General features: G+C 43.8%; 1 protein-coding gene across 4 annotated transcripts in view; it reads right to left on the bottom strand.

Moving 5' to 3' along the window:
- LOC103535135 (ubiquitin-associated protein 1) overlaps nucleotides 1-20,561 on the bottom strand; it is a 35,561-nt gene extending 15,000 nt beyond the window's left edge. For 2 of the 4 annotated variants that reach the window (XR_003988826.1, XM_030468395.1), the window contains exons 1-4: nucleotides 20,516-20,561; nucleotides 19,580-19,621; nucleotides 15,782-15,906; nucleotides 719-1,651 (exon numbers count right to left, since the gene is read on the bottom strand). Coding sequence is in view for 2 of the 4 variants with exons in the window: in XM_030468395.1 (XP_030324255.1) it covers nucleotides 719-1,651; nucleotides 15,782-15,906; nucleotides 19,580-19,621; nucleotides 20,516-20,549 (1,134 nt within the window). In the remaining 2 variants the exon portion in view is untranslated. The remainder of the gene's footprint in view (nucleotides 1-718; nucleotides 1,652-15,781; nucleotides 15,907-19,579; nucleotides 19,622-20,515) is intronic. The other 2 variants (XR_003988827.1, XM_030468396.1) reach the window with 1 other exon arrangement.
- Between the last annotated feature and the right edge of the window lie 283 nt (nucleotides 20,562-20,844).

Consider the following 20,844-nt stretch of genomic DNA (forward strand, 5'->3'; position numbering starts at 1 on the left):
CAAGCATAACATTTGTTATCTGAGATGATCCTTAAGACTACATTTGGTATCCAAAAAACAATACTTCCACCCTCACTTACAAGGATGAGAGTAAATACCAGATTTCAGATGACCATAATTTTCATGCTTAATATTAAAGGTTAGATTTTAAAAGATCTCAGGATGGAAAAAGAATAAACTTCTTTCACTGTAGGCCAACTGCAAGCACTTTTTTCTTCCCTGAATAACACTGCATGTGTGGTTTTTAATCTATTATTGCTTCTATTCCTTGAAAAGCCTGCATTTCCCATTATTTCCAGCAAATAAGCAAGCCAAGAAACAAATCTAGCAGAGATTTTACTCAAAATCTGAGCAGTTCAGAATCTTATATATCAGTCAGATAAGACAGAATGGAGGACTGTACAAAGAATATAAATACTTAGTTCAAAGGTGTGTAACTGAACAAAAGCTGAAAAGATGAAATAAAAGTCACCATAATTGGTCTAAAAATATCAGATTTCAGGAAATCCGCAGAGTAATAATCTGAGATTCAGAACTGACAGCATGAAGACCTGTTTGATTGATCAATTTGCCACGTAAATGAAGAGGAACTACCACGTGGTCTACACACCACTCTCATTAAATGAACCTAAAACCACAGGACTCTTTAAAAGTAACATTTGCCTCTGCACGTACACATCTCCTCAGCAACCCCAATTCTAATCCACTGCATGTTTACCATAGTTGTTGTACTTGGAAATGTTGATTCTTCTTCTGTACAAACTGTTGACCCAGCCAGGGAAGGCAGCCTGGATGAAGAGGATAACGTGGATGTCTCCATGCCACTGTCCTCATTTAGAGTGGAAAGACCAACCATATGGTGTCCACTCAGTTCAATACCTTTACTCTGAGCAAAGGTCTGCAAAGAGCTGAGAAAAGTGCCATTGTGAAGACAGTTAATGCTGTGGAAAGTGCTTGTGAGCTTTGATGATTTATGACCACTGTCATCAGATTCAAGTTTAGGAAAGGACAGGGATTTGATATTGCTCACTGAAGTGATAGGGGACAGGGACACTTTGGAAGACAAAGACAACTTTTCACAGTTTTCCAACTGTGGTAAAGTGATAAAACCATTGGGTTTGTGAAGGGGCTTGAAATCCAACGTGGTCCTTTCTACAGATGCCAGAATTTCCTCGTCTTGCAACACAGATTCAGATCCTCCTTTGGGCAAAGTATTAACTAACAACTGAGCAAAATCCGGCCCAGTAGTACCAACATGAATTTCAAGAATATTTTTTAATTCCTCCTTATCATCAATAGTTTTTAATTCCAGTTTGTTAAATGGGTCATCTTCACATTCAAAATCAGCTGGGTTGAAGTCTGCTTTTGGACAAGGTGGACGAAGAACCTTTTGCTTCACAGCACTGCTGTCAGCTGGTGTGGGAGTAAGAATATTATTGTACTGCAGGCTAGCAAGGAGGGGGTTAATAGGAGGAGGCATGACCTCAGGACAAAGTCCCTTTGAGAACTCCATTTTGTTGCTGTCCTCTGGAATTGCTTTTGAGTTCACTAGGGCTGCTTCTGCCTTGAGTTCAGCTTCTCTCAGGGCAGCTTCAATTTTTTTTATATCTTCAGACCACTTGATTGTTTTCTTTTCCAGTGAGAAGTCATACTGACCAAGGGTGGAGGAGAAAGGGGAGGAGAAAGAAAAAGATAAGATTATAAGGATTACAGCCATTACTTTAACAGCAACATAAGTAACATAGAATTTTTTTCCCCAGTATCTCTTGTAACCTACAGACTGGCAAAGCTGAAAGATACCAGTAGTTCATTTTGCCTCTAGTGGCAAAATCTATAGTCTATAGTGTAGATTAGAATATATTTTACCTCCTTCCCACATTTAGTTTTGCTTTAGGGCTACTGATCATCCCAAGATGTTCACTCAAGACAAGAGATGGGGGGGAAATCTAATGCATTACTAGATAGACAATCACACCCAGATCTGGCACCACTGAACTACATACCCACTGTCCACAAGCTACACCAATGATAACAGTTACCAGCAGTAGCAGATTTTTCTGCAGTTACTGGCATAACAGGATCCCACAAGCTTTTCTCATTTAACATCAGCTCTTTCAGGGCCAAGTTAGCACAGGAAGGCCAAGTCAGCATGGGTTTATGAAAGGCAGGTCCTGTCTGACTAACGTGATCTCATTCTACAACAAGATGACTGCCTAGTGGATGAGGGAAGAGCTGTGGACATTGTCTATCTGGACTTTAGTAAAGCTTTTGACACTGTCTCGCACAGCATTCTTCTTCAGAAACTTATGACACTTGGCTTGGATAAATATACCCTGCATTAGATAAAAAATTGGCTGGATGGTCAGGCTGAAAGAGTAGCCATGAATGGAACTAAATCTGGCTGGTGCCCGGTCACAAGCAGTGTCCCCCAGGGTTCAGTGCTGGGGCCTCTTCTCTTTAGTATCTTCATTAATGATTTGGATGAGGGGATTGAGTGTGCTCTCAGTAAATTTGCAGATGACACCAAACTAGGTGGCTGTGTCAACCTGCTGGAGGGTAGGGAAGCCTTACAGCGGGACTTAGACAGGTTGGACCAATGGGCCAAGGTTAATTGTATGAGATTTAACAAGGCCAAATGCCAGGTCTTACACCTGGGTCATAACAACCCCATGGTAAGCTACAGACTTGGGGAAGTGTCGTTAGAGAGCTGTAAGTTGGAAAGGGACCTGGGGGTATTGGTTGACAGTTGACTTAATATGAGTCAGCAGTGTGTACAGGTGGCCAAGAGGGCCAATGGCATCCTGGCTTGTATTAGGAACTCAGTGGCCAGCAGGAATAGGGAGGTGATCATCCCTCTGTACGCAGCTCTGGTGAGGATGTACCTTGAATATTGCATTCAGTTCTGGGCACTTCACTGTAAGAAAGACATAGAAGTGCTGGACCATGTCCAGAAAAGGGCAACGAAGCTCATTAAGGGCCTGGAGCACAAGTCCTGTGAGGAGTGGCTGAGGGAGCTGGGGGTGTTTAGTCTGGAGAAGAGGAGGCTGAGAGGAGACCTTATAGCTCTCTTCAACTACCTCAAGGGAGGTTGGAGTGAGGAGGGAGACAGGTTCTTCTCCTTGGTGGTGTGTGACAGGACCAGAGGAAATGGACGGAAGCTACGCCAGGGGAGGTTTAGGTTGGATATTAGTGTCCTGGTTTGGGCCAGGATGAAGGTGATTTTCTGTCTTGTACTTTTGCTTTTAGCTAAGTCTCCTGTAAGTAGTTACACTTGCTGAAATTAACAGCAAGTTTCTCAGACAGTGTCTGCTTCTAGGACTGATAACACTCGATGTGTATAGTTACTGCTAGAGTGGTATGCAGAGCCAAGGACACTGCTCAGCTCTGAGGAAAACTTTTACCCTCCAGAAGGAAGAAAGAGGTCCCACCTCCAGCCCTCCTTTGGGGAGGAACAGACAAGATAGATGCCAGAATTGACCAAACAGAGTATTCCATCCCATATATGTCATACTCAGTATAAATTTGAGGCATCACAAGGGCCAAGCTGCCTGCCCTTCCTGCTTCCCTTCCTTCACCCGGCATCCCAGAAGGATTCCATCCATTCGTCTGCCTGTGGTCCTGATCTGTGCCAGCCCATATCTGTGTGTTCCTGCCTCCAGTTCCCAACTGCTGCTGACTCCAGGAGTCCAGCCTGGACTTTCCCAGGGCTGCCCTGCAGCCACGGCGGTGACGTGAGAGTTTTCCTATTTATCATTACTGTTTCATTAAAGTTGTGTAGTTTATTTTCCAACCCATAAGTCTCTCTCCCTTATTCTCTCTCCTTTCCTTATCAGGGAGGAGAGAGAGATTAATAGAGAGCGTCTGTTACTCGGTTTAATTGCCAGGCCAGTGTTAAACCGTGACAGATTTAATTGGCGCCCAACATGGGGCTCGAGCTAATTGGCTCGAGTCCAGTTTAAATTTTGACTAATTTGCCTGAATAGTTTGAATTCCAACTCCAGTGAAAGAATGGCTTTGCTGAGCTGGAATCAGACCTTGTTCTTTGGAAATTTCACAGTGTTGGAGATTAAACCAATCATACCTTTGGTATTTAGGGTATGTGATGTGTATTTTTGCAGCTGGGATTAGTGTTACTATGTGGGTTTTGCTTCGTAAGAGCTGCTTAAGAACCATCGTCGCAATATGGTCCTCAATATTGATGTATATCATGGTGCATGGTGCAGTCGTGTTTCATACAGAGATAAAAAACTTGGTTGGTAATTACACCCCCAGTTTTAATTTGGGAAATTATACCATTCCATCGTATTTCGGGCTGACTCCACCAGATTTTAGTAACAATAGCATTTCATTTCTCAATCTTCTGGTGGGTGTTGTTAATTTTTCTCATATATTTGGTGAGGAATAAAACAAAAACCACAGTCATGAGATTGAGCATGCCTTTTCGGAGGCCAAGAGTTGCCGTTCGGAGAGAGAGAGCTGCTCCTCGTAGAGAGAGCACCCCCACTCCTGCCTCCGCAGCCGCTTCTTGCCCCCCCTCACACAAGGGCACAACTCAGATAAGGCCAGCCAGCATCGCCAGTGTTTCTGCTACAGCTGCAGCTGCTGTCTCTGCCCCCACAGACACTGCTACTGCTGCAGACACCTCAGCCTCTCCCCCTCAGCCACCGCAGCTACTTGTTGACACTGTAACTAGGAGAAAAGGAAAACAATGGAAATCAGAAATGAGCCTTAACCCTTCCAAGTCTGAACGAGACGAACAGGTGATAGAGGAGATAGAGGATACTGCCTCTCCTCGTAGAGCAGCTAGAGCAAAGTCAGCTGAGGACTCAGACTCAGAATCTGCTCAGTCCTATTCCATGAGGGACTTGCGTACTCTGAGAAAAGACTACAGCTGTTTTTCAGGTGAACCACTTCTCCCTTAGTTACTCCGATGCTGGATTGGTGGGGCTGCTACCATAACATTAACTCAGAAGAAAGCCAGGCAGATGGGATCCCTGGCCAAAGATGCAGGTATTGATCAGGCATTTGGGGAAAAGGCTGGAACCACCAGCCTATGGAAGCGACTCTTGACAGCTGTAAGGGAGAGATATCCCTATAAAGAGGAAATAGACTGCCCACAGGTCAAAGCAGCCACACTTGAAAAAGCTATCAGGTATCTGGAAGAATTGGCTGTACGAGACGCGATCTATAATGATGATAACATTGAAGATCCTTATCACATACCGTGCCCTAGGCCTATGATGCAAAGGTTTGTGCATGCTGCACCACCACCTTTTAACCATACACTATCAGTAATGCTATGGGTTCCTGTAGATGTGGAGGGAACTGTGGGTGATGTGATTAAAACAGCACAATAATATGAAGATGCTGTCACGGCCCCTCGTCGGGCCTGGGTCTCACCTGTAAAGAGAACATCTGAGAAACTGCATTCACCCCTTTTTCCTCGGACAGAAGGAGGATGCCGCATTGCAGCCATTAAGAGAAGACGCCCTCCTATGAGACGGAATCAAGAGAAACAGAATTCAGTAAGAGGAATCCTATGGGCACTCCTGAGTGAGTATGGAGAGGACATGAAAAAGTGGGATCAGAAACCTACTGCTGTCCTAGAGGACAAAGCATGTAAGTTGATGAGTAAGACAAAGGCAAAAGGAGGTCCTTCTAAAAAGATGGCTGCTCAAGTCTCCAGTGTGGGGTTACCCAATTCAAATATGCTGGTGACTCAAGATCCCTGTACATCAGGTGTGAGTAATGAGGATGCAAACTTCAGTAATGCACGTATTGACAATGTTGTATGTGCTCAAGCTCAGAGGTGCCCTGCCTCCAGCCAGGTGGAGGAGAGGGACAACCAAATTTATTGGATTGTGTGGATTTGATGGCCTGGCACATTAGAACCACAAAAGTATAAAGCCTTGGTGGACACTGGTGCACAGTGCGCCCTAATGCCATCAAATCAGAAAGGGACAGAATCCGTCACTATTTCTGGAGTGACGGGGTGATCTAAAGAACTGAGTATTGTAAAGGCTGATGTGAGCCTCACTGGAATAAAGTGCCATAAACACCTGATAGTGACTGGTCCAGATGCTCTGTGCATCCTTGGCATAGACTACCTCAAGGGAGGTGATTTCGAGGACCCAAAAGGGTACCAGTGGTCCTTTGGTACTGCAGCTATTAAGACTGAGAATGAAGAATGGCTGCATGCTTTGTTTGGCCTTTCAGATAAATCCTTTGTAGTGGGGTTGCTGAGAACTATAAACAAGCGGGTGCCAATTGCTACTTCAGTAGTGCATTGAAGGCAATATTACACCAACAGAGATGCTGTGATCCCCATCCACAAGCTGATCCGGCAACTAGAGAGCCAAGGAGTGATCGGCAAGACTCACTCACCCTTCAACAGTCCTGTATGGCCAGTGCAAAAGCCTAATGGAGAGTGGAGGCTGACAGTGGACTATCGTGCCCTGAATGAGGTTACTCCACCACTAAGTGCTGCTGTGCCGGACATACTAGAACTTCAGTATGAGCTGGAGTCAAAGGCAGCCAGGTGGTATGCTACTATTGACATTGCTAATGCATTTTTTGCTATTCCTATAGCACCAGAATGCAGAGCACAGTTTGCTTTCACCTGGAGAGGTGTCCAGTACACTTGGAATCGACTGCCCCAGGGGTGGAAACACAGTCCTACCATCTGCCATGGACTGATCCATGATACCTTGGAAAAGGGTGGAGCTCCAGAACATCTACAGTACATCGATGACATCATTGTGTGGGGTGACACAGCAAAGGAAGTCTACAAGAAAGGTAAGAAGATAATTGAAATCCTTCTAAAGGATGGTTTTGCTATTAAAAGGAGCAAGGTCAGGGGATCTGCGCAAGAGATACAGTTTCTGGGAGTTAAGTGGCAAGATGGACGTCGCCACATCCCCATGGACGTGATTAACAAAATAACAGCTATGGCCCCACCAACTACCAAAAAGGAAACTTATTCCTTCTTAGGAACTGTTGGTTTCTGGAGGATGCATGTTCCTTTTTATAATCAGATTGTGAAACCTCTCTACGAGGTTACTAAAAAGAAGAAAGACTTTAAATGGTGCTCAGAACAACAAGCTGCTTTTGAGAGTATTAAACAGGAGATTGTGCAGGCAATGGCCCTTGGACCAATTTGAACAGGGCCAGACATTAAAAATGTTCTTTACACCGGAGATGGAGGTGATGGTCCTACATGAAGCCTCTGGCAGAAAGCTCCAGGAGAGACTCGAGGCCGACCTCTAGGATTTTGGGGTCGAAACTACAAAGGCTCCGAAGCCAATTACACAGCCACTGAAAAAGAGATACTGTCCGCATACAAAGGAGTTAGAGCTGCTTCAGAAGTGATTGGTACTGAAGCACAGCTCCTCCTAGTGCCACGATTACCTGTACTGGGTTTTATATACATAGGTAGAGAATCTTCCCATCATGCTACCAATGCTACCTGGAGTAAATGGATTGCTTTACTCTCACAGAGAGCTAGGATAGGAAGATTCGATCGTCCAGGAATTGTAGAAGCAATAACACATTGGCCAGAAGGCAAACACTTTGGAATGCCACCAGAAAAAGTGGTAAAATGGGCTGAAGAAGGCCCACCATGTGACCAACTACCAGAGAATGAGAAACAACATGCTCTTTTCACTGATGGATCCTGTTGTCTGGTAGGAGGCCATAGAAGGTGGAAAGCTGCAGTATGGAATCCTACATGACTAGTTGCAGAAACAGATGAAGGAGATGGTGAATCAAGTCAATTTGCAGAGGTAAAAGCCATCCAATTGGCTTTGGATATTGCTGAACAAGAAAGGTGGCCAAGACTAACAAGGGGAAAAGGACTTTAGCTTATAAGATGGAGAGGCTGATAAGGAGGGCTTTAAACTAGGTTTGAAGGGGGATGGGGTTGAAACTGGGCTCTCCAGAAAGGAGCCTAAGGGTGGTCTACCCAAGGTAAGAGACAAACCAGCAGCCCAATTGAAGTGCATGTACACCAATTCACGCAGCATGGGCAACAAACAGGAGGAGCTGGAAGCCATCGTACAGCAGGAAAGCTATGATGTAGTCGCTATCACGGAAACGTGGTGGGATGACTCCCATGACTGGAGTGCTGCCATGGGGGGCTACAGGCTCTTCAGAAGGAACAGGCAGGGTAGGAGAGGCAGAGGGGTAGCCCTGTATGTTAGAGAGTCTCTTGACACTGTAGAAGTTGAGGTCAGCAATAATAAGGTGGAGTGCCTGTGGATTAGAATCAGAGGAAAGGCCAACAAGGCTGATATCGTGATGGGAGTCTGTTACAGACCACCCAATCAGGATGATGAGGATGATGAATTATTCTACAGGCAGCTGGCGGATGTCTCCAAATCGTCATCCCTTGTTCTTGTGGGTGACTTTAACCTGCCAGACATCTGCTGGGAACTCCACACCACAGAGAGGAAGCAGTCTAGGAGATTCCTAGAGTGTATAGAGGATAATTTCCTGCTCCAGCTAGTAAATGAGCCCACCAGGGATGGACCCCGCTTGACCTTCTTTTCACAAACAGAGAAGAGCTGGTGGGAGATGGGGTGGTCGGTGGATGCCTGGGACTTAGCAATCACGAAATAATAAAGTTTTCAATATTCACGGATACAAGGAGGGTCGTCAACAAGACCTCTACGTTGGACTTCCGGAGGGCAGACTTTGGCCTATTCAGAAGACTTGTTCAGAGTATACCCTGGGAAACAGCCCTTGAAAATAGAGGGATACAGGAGGGATGGTCGTACTACAAGGATGTTCGTCAACAAGACCTCTACGTTGGACTTCCGGAGGGCAGACTTTGGCCTATTCAGAAGACTTGTTCAGAGTATACCCTGGGAAACAGCCCTTGAAAACAGAGGGGTACAGGAGGGATGGTCGTACTTCAAGGAGCAAGTTTTGAAAGCACAGGAGCAGGCTGTCCCAGTGTGCCGAAAGGCGAGCCGGTGGGGAAGACGACCGGTCTGGCTGAACTGGGAGACTCTGAAAGAAATTAGGGTTAAGAGGAAGGCCTACCAATTATGGAAAAAAGGGCTAACTACTCAGGAAGAATTTAGGAAGATAGTTAAGTCATGTCGAAAGAAAATTAGAGAGACAAAGGCACAATGTGAACGGAATCTCGCCACCTCTGTGAAGGATAACAAAAAGTCCTTCTACAGATACATCAGCAGCAAAAGAAGGGGCAAGGAAAACATCCATTCTTTACTGGACACGGGTGGGAATATAGTTGTCAAAGATGAAGAAAAGGCTGAGGTATTTAACACCTTCTTTGCCTCAGTTTTCAACAGAAAGACAGGTTACCCAAAGGACAGATGGCTTCTGCAGCTTATAGAAGGTGACATGAATCTAAACAGCCCCCCTGTAATCCTGAAGGACACAGTCAGTGACCTACTAAGATGCTTGGATCCCCACAAGTCTATGGGACCGGATGGGATTCACCCACGGGTGATGAGAGAGCTGGCAGAAGAGCTCGCCAAGCCTCTCTCTATCATCTACCAACAGTCCTGGCTCACTGGGGACATCCCAGATGATTGGAAGTTGGCGAATGTCACGCCAATCCACAAAAAGGGCCGGAATGAGGAACCAGGAAACTACAGGCCTGTCAGCCTGACCTCAGTGCCTGGCAGGGTCATGGAACAGATCATCCTCAGTGCAATCACACAGCACCTGCAGGATGGGCAAGGGATCAGACCCAGCCAGCACGGGTTTAGAAAGGGCAGGTCATGCCTGACCAACCTGATCTCCTTTTATGATCAGGTGACCCGCCTGGTAGATGAGGGGAAGGCTGTGGATGTGGTCTACCTGGACTTCAGCAAAGCGTTTGACACCGTCTCCCACAGCATTCTCCTGAAAAAGCTGTCAGCCCGCAGCTTCGACAGGAACACCCTGTGCTGGGTTAGGAACTGGCTGGAGGACTGGGCCCAGAGAGTGGTGCTGAACGGTGCTGCATCCAGTTGGCAGCCGGTCACTAGTGGTGTCCCCCAAGGATCAGTATTGGGCCCAGTTCTGTTTAATATCTTCATTGATGATTTAGAGGAGGGAATTGAGTCCATCATCAGCAGCAAGTTTGCAGACGACACTAAGCTGGGGGGGAGTGTCGATCAGGTGGAAGGCAGGAGGGCTCTGCAGAGGGACCTGGACAGACTGGAGAGTTGGGCTGATTCCAACGGGATGAGGTTTAACACGGCCAAGTGCCGGGTCCTGCACTTTGGTCACAACAGCCCCATGAGGAGCTCCAGACTGGGGACAGAGTGGCTAGAGAGCAGCCAGGCAGAAAGGGACCTGGGAGTCTGGATCGACAGGAAGCTGAACATGAGCCAGCAGTGTGCCCAGGTGGCCAAGAAGGCCAATGGCATCCTGGCCTGTATCCGGAACAGCGTTGCCAGCAGGTCCAAGGAAGTGATTCTGCCCCTGTACTCAGCACTGGTGAGGCCACACCTCGAGTACTGTGTCCAGTTCTGGGCCCCTCAGTTTAGGAAGGATATCGAGATCTTGGAGCAGGTCCAAAGGAGGGCAACCAAGCTGGTGAAGGGACTTGAGCACAGACCCTATGAGGACAGGCTGAGGGAGCTGGGGCTGTTCAGCCTAAAGAAGAGGCGGCTCAGGGGAGACCTCATCACTCTCTACAACTACCTGAAAGGAGGTTGCAGCCAGGTGGGGGTTGGGCTCTTTTGCCAAACGACTTTCAACAAGACAAGAGGGCATGGTCTTAAGTTGTGCCAGGGGAAGTTGAGGTTAGATATTAGAAAGAATTTCTTTACCGAGAGAGTGATCAAGCATTGGAATGGGCTGCCCAGGGAAGTGGTGGATTCTCCGTCCCTGGAGATATTTAAAAAGAGACTGGATGTGGCACTCAGTGCCATAGTCTAGCAACCGCAACGGTGGTTCAAGGGTTGGACTTGATGATCTATGAGGTCCCTTCCAACCCAGCCAATTCTATGATTCTATGATTCTATGACTTTATCTCTATACTGACTCATGGATGGTAGCAAATGCCTTATGGGGGTGGTTAAAGCAGTGGAAGCAAAACAACTGGCAACGTAGAGATAAACCTATCTGAGCTGCTGAACTCTGGAAAGACATTGCTGCTAGGTTAGAGAAACTTGATGTAAAAGTGCGTCACATAGATGCCCACGTACCTTCATATCGAGCTAATGAGGAACATCAAAACAACCAACAAGCAGATACGGCTGCTCAAATGTTCCAAATAGATCTGGAATGGAACCATAAAGGTGAACTGTTTTTAGCCATATGGGCCCACAACGCTTCAGGTCATCAAGGCAGGGATGGAACATATCAATAGGCTCGCGACCGAGGGGTGGATTTATCTTTGGACGCTATTGCGCAGGTTATCCACGATTGTGACATATGTGCCACAATCAAGCAAGCTAAAAGGTTGAAACCTCCGTGGTATGAAGGGAGATGGTCAAAATATAGGTATGGGGAGGCCTAGCAAGTCGACTATATCACACTGCCTCAAACCCGCCAGGGTAAGCGCTATGTGCTTACAATGGTGGAGGCAAGTATAGGATGGCTGGAAACATATCCTGTGCCTCATGCCACAGCCCGGAACACTATCCTGGGCCTAGAGAAACAAGTCTTGTGGAGACATGGTACACCAGAGAGGATTGAGTCAGATAATGGAACTAATTTCAAAAATAGTCTTATAAATAACTGGGCCAAAGAACATGGCATTGAGCGCATATACCATATCCCCTATCATGCACCAGCCTCTGGTAAAATTGAAAGGTACAATGGACTGTTAAAAACTACCTTAAAGGCAATGGGTGGTGGAACTTTCAAAAACTGGACAAGCACTTGGCAAAAGCTACCTGGTTAGTTAACACCAGGGGTTCCATCAATCGAGCTGGTCCTGCTCAGTCAGATCTTCTACACACAGTAGATGGGGACAAAGTGCCTGTGGTGCATGAAAAGAATCTGCTAGGGAAAACAGTTCGGGTTTATCCTGCCTCGGGCAAAGGCAAACCCATTCGTGCGGTTGCTTTCGCTCAAGGGCCTGGACACACTTGGTGGGTGATGATGAAAGATGGAGAAGTACAATGTGTACCACAAGGGAATCTAACACTAGGTGAGAATTCCTAATTTCTGCTTGTCTAGCTTAATCAGTAATGCATGGAATCTTTGAGAGTCATGAACGTGTATCCCACATTAACTACTGTTATGTGAATTGTTGCATAAACTAACAGTGTTCCATGAGTGTTTTTCAGGATGATTTTGTGGTGATGAAACCAGAACTAGGTTCATCGGCTGGCATCCAATAACTTCCTTGAAGTTACCATCTGCAACCTGCAACTTGTGGACCATGGACATGAACTGTGAAAATTGCTCCTTGTTTTGAGAATCTGCAACAATAGATGAACATCTGCAATCATAGACTGAATTACTTAGTGAATTTTAGCACAGAGAGATAGTAGTAATTTGTGTATAGATATGTTTAGGGATAAGAGATAGTAATGATTGGAGCATGACACAAATGGTATGGAATAAGGGGTGGAAGGGGTAGCAGAGGATGGTGGCCAAGAGGGCCAATGGCATCCTGGCTTGTATTAGGAACTCAGTGGCCAGCAGGAATAGGGAGGTGATCATCCCTCTGTACGCAGCTCTGGTGAGGATGTACCTTGAATATTGCATTCAGTTCTGGGCACTTCACTGTAAGAAAGACATAGAAGTGCTGGACCATGTCCAGAAAAGGGCAACGAAGCTCATTAAGGGCCTGGAGCACAAGTCCTGTGAGGAGTGGCTGAGGGAGCTGGGGGTGTTCAGTCTGGAGAAGAGGAGGCTGAGAGGAGACCTTATGGCTCTCTTCAACTACCTCAAGGGAGGTTGGAGTGAGGAGGGAGACAGGTTCTTCTCCTTGGTGGTGTGTGACAGGACCAGAGGAAATGGACGGAAGCTACGCCAGGGGAGGTTTAGGTTGGATATTAGGAAACATTTTTTCACTGAAAGGGCTTACAAACATTGGAATAGTCTGCCCAGGGCAGTGGTGGAGTCACCATCGCTGGAGGTATTTAAATGGTGTGTGGACCTGGTCCTTAGGGACATGGCTTAGTGGTGAGCTTACAGTGTCGGTCAAAGGTTGGACTGCATGATCTTGAAGTTCTCTTCAAACCAAAGACATTCTGTGGTTCTGTGATCATATGCAAGATGTTGCAGTCCAATTGGGCATACTATACTTGAGCCACAACTTGGCAAGAAAATGGAGACAACACAAGGAAGCCAGCAATAGGACATTAGAGTCTCCTTTAGCTTGGCCTTGGCCAGAGGCAAAGACAGATTTTGGAGCTGGAGGAGCTTCCAACAGCTTCTCACAGGAGCCAACTTTGGGACCCCTCCCCTGCTACCAAAACACCACCACACTAACCCAACACAAATTGTTATAATGGAAAGATCATGGCATAGGGTAATTCATATATTCAGTTCTCAGGTGGATGAGTTGCAGGGCAGGGGAAAACAAAAAAAAAGTAGAACTGTCTACTGCAATCTGTCTCAGCTGAAATGAAAACAATTATCAGTTTGGACTAAGGAAAATCATAGATCCAAATGAGAAAACATAATTCAATTAAATTTCCTATATCATAATCTGCATTTGGAGATTAGACTTTCACCATTTATGTTAAAGGAATTGATTTTATGCTATCAAGAATTTATGTTAATAGAGACATGCTCCCCAAAGACCTAGAGGACATCTGTACCAAGCTGTAACTTGTTTGCACTACACCTTGAAAAGAATTCTCACTCAAAACCACACAGAAAACAAGAACTGGAAGTTTATTTCTTTGTGCCACTATTGTGAGAATCCATAAAATATGATCATAGAAACACTTGTTACCCTCAAACAAGATTCTGCAAGTAAGCCATATATAGCATGGGTGTTCTTTCCAATTTTCCTCTTAAATGCTACTCAAATTCAGTCAAGGTAACATTTAGACCTATAACTATTAGACAAAAACATTGTACTTTTAAAAGTAGATACACTAAAATAAATCACAGAATGTCAGGGGTTGGAAGGGACCTCTGAAGATCATTGCATCCAACCCCCTGCCACAGCAGGACCAAAACTAGGACAGGTCACTCAGAAATGCATCCAGACAGGTCTTGAAAGTCTCCAGAGAAGAAGACTTCACAACTTCTCTGGGGAGCCTGTTCCAGGGCTCTGTAACCCTTACAGTAAAGAAATCCTTCCTTATGTTGAGGTGGGACTTCCTGTGCTTTATCTTGAATTCATTGCCCCTCATCCTATCACAGGGCACAAGTGAGAGGTTGTCCTTTCCTTCTTGACTCTCAGCCCTCATATATTTATACACATTAATTAGATCCCCTCTCAGTCTTCTCCTCTCCAGACTAAAAAGCCCCAGGTCTCTCAGCCTTTCTTCATAAAGCAGGTATTCCAGTCTCTTCATCATCCTCCTAGCCCTTTGTTGGACTCCCTCAAGTAAATCCCTGTCCCTCTTGAACAGCGGAGCCCAGAACTGGATGTAGTACTCTACGTGAGGTCTCACCAGGGCAGAGTAAAGGGGGAGAAGAACCTCCCTCAATCTGCTGGACACACTCTTCTTAATGCACCCTAGGATACCATTGGCCTTCTTGGCCACAAGAGCACATTGTTGTCTCACAGATAACTTGTTGTCCACCAGGACTCTAAGGTCCTTCTCCATGGGGGTGCTCTCTAGCAGATCACCTCCTAACCTGTACTGGTGCATTTTGTTATTCCTTCTCAAGTTCAGTAGTCTGCACTTGTTTTTGTTGAATCTTACTAGGTTCCTCTTGGCCCAGCTCTCCAGTCTGCCCCCAACTTGCTGAATGGCAGCACAGCCTCCAGGTGAATCAGCCACTCCCCCCAGTTTTGTGTCATCAGCAAACTTGCTGAGAAGACACTCTGTCCCATCATCAAGGTCATTGATAAAGATGTTGAACAGGACTGGACCCAGCACTGATTGTTGGGGGACTCCACTAGTTAGAGGTCTCCAGCTGGACTCTGCACCATTGATCAACACTCTTTGCGCTCTACTGTGTAGCCAGTTCTTAATCCATCTCACTGTCCATTCTTCTATCCCACATTTCATGAGCTTGCTCAAGAGGATGTTATGGGAGACTGTGTCAAAAGCCTTGCTGAAATCAAGGCAGACTACATCCACTGGTCTCCCTGCATCTACCCATTCAGTTACAACATCATAGAAAGCTATCAGATTAGTCAAGCATGATTTCCCCTTGGTAAATCCATGCTGACTACTCCTGATAACATTCTTCTCTTCCATGTGCTTAGAGATGACCTCCAGAATGAGCTGCTCCATCATTTTTCCAGGGATGGAGATGAGGCTGACTGGTCTGTGATTGCCTGAATCTTCCTTCTTGACCTTTTTGAAGACTGGAGTGACATTGGCTTTCCTCCAGTCCTCAGGCAGCTCTTCTGTTTGCCATGATCTCTCGAAAATGATGGAGAGCATCAGTCAGCTCTCTCAACACTCTTGGATGCATCCCATAGCATAAATGCTATTAGGCTTTTTAAAGTGATACGAAGTAGAAACTTTTTGCACAGCCTATCATATTTTTATCTTTCTATGCATTCTAACAGATCTTCTGTAACTACTTCCTGGCATACAAAATTAAACTACAGGACTGACAAGACTAACATTTGAACACGTGTGGAAGTTGTGACTACTTGCAATTTACAGCATCACACGTTGGGGGGCCAAGGGTGAGAAGGAATAGACCAGAAAGGCAAAACACTACTTACCAGGGCTTCTCTGACAAGCCGAGAAGCATCAGGCAGGCAGAAACCAATGGGCAATCCAACCTTTGATGGGATTTTGAATTTGTCTCCTATTCTAAATGGGACATCATCAAGATAACTGAAAGGCCCTAAGATCAGAAGCAGAAAATGAATCAAAAAACCTTACAAGTTTAATGCATTCAATTAATAAATTTCTGTCTTTTGGAGCTATTTTTATCTCTGCTGCCCCAACTACATCAGGTGACTCAATACAAAGCAAGTTGCTCAATCAGAAACACACTGAATCTGGGCTTCATTGCCTCAGTTTTAGTGGGTTTCGTTGTTTGGGGTTTTTTAAAATGTTCTAGATCATAACTATTAAAAAAACCAAAAACAAACAGAACAAACACACAGCACAACAATGGAACAGATTTTAAAGTCAATATACCAAACATTTTATCTTGCTTTGTGACAAGACTATACCTACATAACTGGAACCTGAAACTCTCCTGAACACTGTATTTTGTTATGTCTCTATATAAAAAAAAAATCCATTGTTTTTATCATATTCAAAACGGGCTTTAAAATAACCCAACTTTAGAGCATCTAAGACAAACTAAAATCCAGGTTTTGGCATACAAGTAGGAAGAAACATTTGGACAGAAGTGGTCACAAGCGCAAAATGACCCAAAGTCTAGAAGCTCCATTTTAACCAAAACACAGTGAAATAGCTCAAGACTATTAAGCAAAGCAATTCTGATTTTTGAAACAAGGTGATCTAACTTAATCAGCTGTCTGATTTATGATCACTCCAATGAGAGGCCCCAGACTTATTGCATGGTCCTCCATCTGTCCCATCTGTCCTTTATATGTCACTTACATGTGGTATTTAAAAAGTGTTTTAGGACAAAACTCCTTCAAGCATCCTGCAAACTTATGAGTCAGAATCACTTAGAGCTCAACCACTCCCAAGAAGTCAGACTATAGGTTTGCTTTCCTTGAGCTACTCTGAATAAGTATTAAAACCCCAACAATTTAAATTGCACTCAGTTTCTCAATTAACTGAAAGGGGTTTATTGGATCACTGGTCTAATCTTTTGGCATGGTTTCTGGCTATGTATAACAATCTGAAGCATTCCTCTAGCACTTGTAACTTTGAGTGTTGCAGATCCAAAAAGACATTAGTGGCAACATTAATATAGCATTCAGTGACTAACCTCATACTCAGTGAGCTGTGGCTTGCCATTTTTATCTGACCTATTTTCATATTCAGATGACTATTTAAGTATTGCTTGTGTTTGTTTACTGTTGACTTATCTACAAAAAGACAGTCACAGGCTCCAAAAGGATGAGAACAGCTTTTTAAAACAGGAACATCCTGTTAATTTTGAGTTAAATGTTTATGTGCTGTCATCACTTGAGCTCTCACCACACTGGCCGGACACAGGTGATATTTCCTCCAGCTTTGAAACTATCAGGCTGAATAACCTACCTCCCACCTTCACCATCAGGATGAAAAAGTGCTCCAGGTAGAATATAATAGCATTTTCACTGATCCTTACTGAGAGGCACACATTCAAGCATTACACAGCACAGAATTCAGATGGCACCTCACTAGCCATCAACACCACTATTTACAATATGGCATACAAATAATATTTGAGCTGACAATTTGAAAACCCAGATACCAGTATTTCCTTATACAGAAATAGCAACTGTGGCAGCCTTTGTGCCAAGAGTGGTAAATCATGGACAGGTCAAAGACAACCAGATCTGACTGCTCAGAGGCTGGCGTGACTGCTGCTACTATGCCCTGATTAGTCCCACTGCCACAAGTCCTACTCTAAGCAGGATGATCCAAGCAAAGCGGGATTAGCTCTCTGAACCAATCTCATAGCCCAAATTCTTCAGTGTGCAAACACTTGTCTTATTAGACCTATTGACACAGTAAGTGGCAGACACCTCCTCTTGCACAGCCTTCTTGTTTGCCTGAAATAGATACTAGCTATGGAGGGTAGGTACAAGCACACATTGTGTTATTTACATAGCAACACTTGGTACAGTAAAAAAACCTAAACACACCTAGACTAGATGGGCTGCACTGACAGCTGCCAGTTTAATCTCAGAGGCTAGACTAAGAAATAAATATCTTCTGGTTTCTTCCCATTATACCATTTTTAATACTGACCACTGCTATAACCTCATCTTGAAAACAACTCTGCTACAAAACCTGCAAGCACATGTTAAGAAACACACTAGGTGTTTTAGGACATTTGGTGGCTAAGTCTTTCTGAAGCAAAACATTGATGCACATAGTCACTTTGTTCCAGCCCAATCGGAACAGTACTACTCTAGTGAAGTTAAAATCTGATCCAGAAAGTCAAGACTCCTTTTCTTTTTGGAAACAGATGACCTTCTGCCTAAACACACTGATGGGTAAGGGTGCAAATTGTTTTAAATGACAAAACCTACGTAAAGGAAGTATTATGCAAGCCACTATTTCAATAGTCACATGTTCAAGTGAAGTAATTAAAGGGGTTTTTTAACTGTTATTTAATATGGCTGTTAGCCACTTCATACTTTTAGCAGTTATAAGCATATTGAGGAAGTTCTGAGAACAGCCCTGGCAAAACTGTGTCAGTCTGATCTCTGACACCATGTACTATATGATATTCCTGGCCCAAAGATGCGTGAAAGTAAGATTTCTTTCCACTTTAGCATAATGCAGAAATCACTGTCCAACTCATGCAAGCATCCTCCAGTTTGGTAGCAAAACGGAAATATTTCAGTAAAACCAGTTACTGGTTATGAACAGGTAATAGTTTTGAAACCAAGTGGAACTTTTTTTGTGGTCATACAAAACAAATTTAATTTTCAGAAATTGGAGTTAAAAGCTTTCATGTTGTATAATGACAGTGACAATACAACAGCAATATTAATGTACTACACTTGGTATAACCCATGTCTTTGGTGCAACAGATGAGAGCTGCATTTCTAGATGACACTAATCACTACAACTTAAACCTGAACTTCCAATTATTCAAATGACAGGAGAGCATTTGAAGTTACATGCTTAGACATAGTTCTAGGTATATGCTAAGAATACCCTTCTAGACAGGAAAAGTTACTTCCTCTCCATACCTTATGTTCCCATCTTCATCTCCATCTGAACATGGTCCTGAGCAAACTGCTCTAGGTGACTGCTTGAACAGGGAGTTTGGACATGATGTTCTCCAAAGGTCCCTTCCAACCTCAACCGTTCTGTAATTCAACAACAATTCTCTTGCCTCCATTAAGCAGCTCAATAAGTACAAGAGATGCATCAATTATGCTGACTGATTTAATCAGCCTGTCAGAGACACTAAGCTGAAGGTAGCTGTTGGTCTACATGTTTTATAGTAATTCAAAATACACTTGGGGGATTAACTCTTAACAACCCTGGAGAAAACTGAGAAAAACTGCCCTGCTGATTTATTAACACATAATAAGCCAAGGAAGTTGTTCCACTGCTCCTCAGAAACAGTATTGTGACAGTGTAACTTGTAGCATTAGGAACAGACGGTACACAAAAGAGTAGACAACCAGCCAGCTTACAGCACCATTTGTTTTGATTTTGGTATTTTGAAGTTGGAAGCATGAAACACCACACTGCTGGTTTGGAAAATATTTAAGACAGGTGGAATTCTAGCTCTAAGCAGTGTTTTGCTAGTCTGGTTTAGAAAGCAGAAGAGATAATAAAAACACTCACAACAGTTCAGGAATGTTCATAGATTCAAGAGAACAACTGCTGAAGAGGTGGCAACTATCTAATAAAGAACTTACTGTCTTGCAGCAGGATCATTGGGCCACAGTAAAGGAGACGATCTAAAAAGTAAGTTTTGAAAGGACATTTTTATTAACCCTTAACCATGTATTTAAGTGAAGCATTTCTTATTCTGTAATTCAACTTTACACTTGCAAGACTGAATATAAAGGTCAAGGAAAAATGGAATTCGTAAGGACCCTCTTATATAAAAGATTATCCAGGAAGACCAAGGCTTAATTTTGAAAAGCAAAAGTTTCTATACCATGAAAAATCGATTTAGAAATTTCACATGAACCTCCCACTACTGCCTTGAATGATTACTGATTTGAAGAAGCTACATTATATATAACAAACTGAACTTCAATGTTCAGCAGAAATATTAATCCTCCAAAATTACACCTCATTTTCTAAAAGATAAGCACATATACATACAAATATCTTTTATGATACCAATCATCTGCATGAAAGTATACATCTAAAATATAGTAGATTATATGCTCTTCACTCTTCACTTGCCTGCTGAATCAGATTAGTCCTAACACATCATTGCTGAGAAAAAAGCAAGCATAGCTCAATGAAATTAAAACATTGACTTTCAATACAACTTCTCATGTGACTTTCAGAGAAAGGAGCTACAGATCTAGTGTTCACTTCAGCAAATGTCAGATCAGTATTACAACTGCAGTTCAGCTTTGATTTTGAAGGGGCAAGTGGGAGGTATTATTCTGCCATAAAGATGTAGGGAACAGTCACAGGCTGAATTTCAGTTTAACCAGAGAAGAGAGACAGCATCAGTAAGCAACTATTAAAGAAGGAAGCCAAGGCACTTCGTTCCTAACAAAAACTACTCAAGGTTAAACAGATTAGTCTCTATGGAAAGTCTAAGGCTTAGATATTAGTAAGCAGCAATAGCAAAATCCATTGAAGAGACAAGGATACCAAATTTCACTCACCATGAGAGTCAGATCCCAACTTATTAGAAGCCATTTAGAACCTGCAAAACATTTTAAAAACAGTTTTAACAACTTTATACATATTGCACAGCATAAGCCTATGCAGTTCTATAGCATCTTATCTACAGATTATGGGACATGTTGAAGAGGATGTTTATTCTGTTCCTAAGAGAGATAAGCAGATAAGATAATTTTATACCTCTGAGAATTGACTGAAGACAAAAATCTTATCCCAGGATCTGACAATCTAAATGGCAAAACAAAGAAAATGAAAAAAACAGCCAAGAAACAACCAGGTTCATCAGCAAGGCAGAGTTCCAGATCACAGT

This window comes from Calypte anna, chromosome W, assembly GCF_003957555.1.
Source record: "Calypte anna isolate BGI_N300 chromosome W, bCalAnn1_v1.p, whole genome shotgun sequence".
NCBI classification, from domain to species: Eukaryota; Metazoa; Chordata; class Aves; order Apodiformes; family Trochilidae; genus Calypte; species Calypte anna.